Source organism: Otolemur garnettii, unplaced genomic scaffold, assembly GCF_000181295.1.
Source record: "Otolemur garnettii isolate 467f Iridium unplaced genomic scaffold, OtoGar3 scaffold00018, whole genome shotgun sequence".
NCBI lineage: Eukaryota > Metazoa > Chordata > Mammalia > Primates > Galagidae > Otolemur > Otolemur garnettii.
The window spans coordinates 26,298,087-26,299,382 of record NW_003852413.1 but is presented as its reverse complement, the minus strand read 5'-3'; the positions used below and the strand labels follow the sequence as shown (position 1 = coordinate 26,299,382).

General features: G+C 51.2%; 1 protein-coding gene across 1 annotated transcript in view; it reads right to left on the bottom strand.

Moving 5' to 3' along the window:
* SNX11 (sorting nexin 11) overlaps positions 1-798 on the bottom strand; it is a 15,396-nt gene extending 14,598 nt beyond the window's left edge. The window contains exon 1 of the mRNA XM_023511264.1: positions 743-798. Within this exon, the coding sequence (XP_023367032.1) occupies positions 743-798 (56 nt within the window). The remainder of the gene's footprint in view (positions 1-742) is intronic.
* Positions 799-1,296: the final 498 nt, after the last annotated feature.

The window sequence follows — 1,296 nt, the reverse complement described above, 5'->3', positions numbered from 1 at the left end:
CTGTGAGCTGTAATGCCACGGCACTCTACCCAGGGGGACAGCTTGAGGCTCTGTCTCAAAAATAAAATAAAATAAAATAAATCGCGTGAAAAAGCAACTTGAGCCAAGATTCCAGCCTTCTTAATCATTCTTAAGACCTTGGTGCCAAATGGCAACTCAAAACGTCCTTCTTCCTAAATACTCACCAGTACTAAAGGAAGTTTCTCTGTCTGACCAAACTCTGGGTGATCGCAGCCAGTTATATTCCTCCTTTTCGTCTATTACCTGCTCCTCCTTCCACTTGGAAGATAAGTAACAAAAGTGACCATAACTAGCCCAAGACTCCTTTGTCAGCACAAAATATCTGCCAGTGCCCCCATTTCCAACCGTTTGAATTAAGGTCCCCAGATTTTTACTACGGCCACTCCCCCTCCATTCTTAACGAACTAGGAACAAAAGGGCCACATGCTCCACCTTTCTCGGGTAAGCTTGGAGAGTAGGAAAGGAAGACACCTTATACTTTGAAAAGCGAACAGAAAAGCCAGGTTTCCATTTTTGGATCCCGAACTCTCCTCCTTATCCCGGATGGTTAGACAGACCCTTCCCTAGGATGGAAAGCGAGGCCACCAATCCCAAAACCACTACTGACGCTTAAGCCGGTTCCCTCTCCCCTTAGAGCAGCACCAATAGTCCGGGGCCCCGCCCACACCCCCTCACCTGAGAGCAGCACCAGCTCCCCACAGCTACACCGCCCGCACCCCACCATATAGCCAGAATCACTGCTTCTCCTTCCGGGTGAGTCGCTGTGTCCCGGTGCATGACGGGAGATGCTCCCCACTCGCAAATCCTGGGTGCCCATGACGCCCCGCCCCTAAAAGTCCGAGCTCACAGTGGCGATTCCCAACCCCCTACGTCAACTCACGTGGGGCGCTGGAAGGTGAAAGCGGGTGCTGGGTGAATCCAGGGCCAGGTTCCGCCCACCGTCGTCAGCTGTAGCCAATCAGAGCCCTGGGGGCATCATAAAAGGCCTGAGGCGCTACAAGTGAGGACGTTACGCTCGTGCCAGTTCTGAGAAGGCTACCAGTAACCTAGGTTGGGGGGAAAATGCCTACGTTCCTGGATCATAAATGTGAAGACAGCCCTCATTTGAACCCTGTGGGTTGCAGTTCTCCAGCAGAGTTGTCAAGGGGACTCCAACTGAGCTTCATAAGTCCGCAGATTAATCGTCTGAGCGGAAAAATCAGACTTAAGAGGTTCCGGCACCGCGAATTAAATTCGTCGAAACAAACCCAAAGAAGGAAGGATCATAAAGCTAGT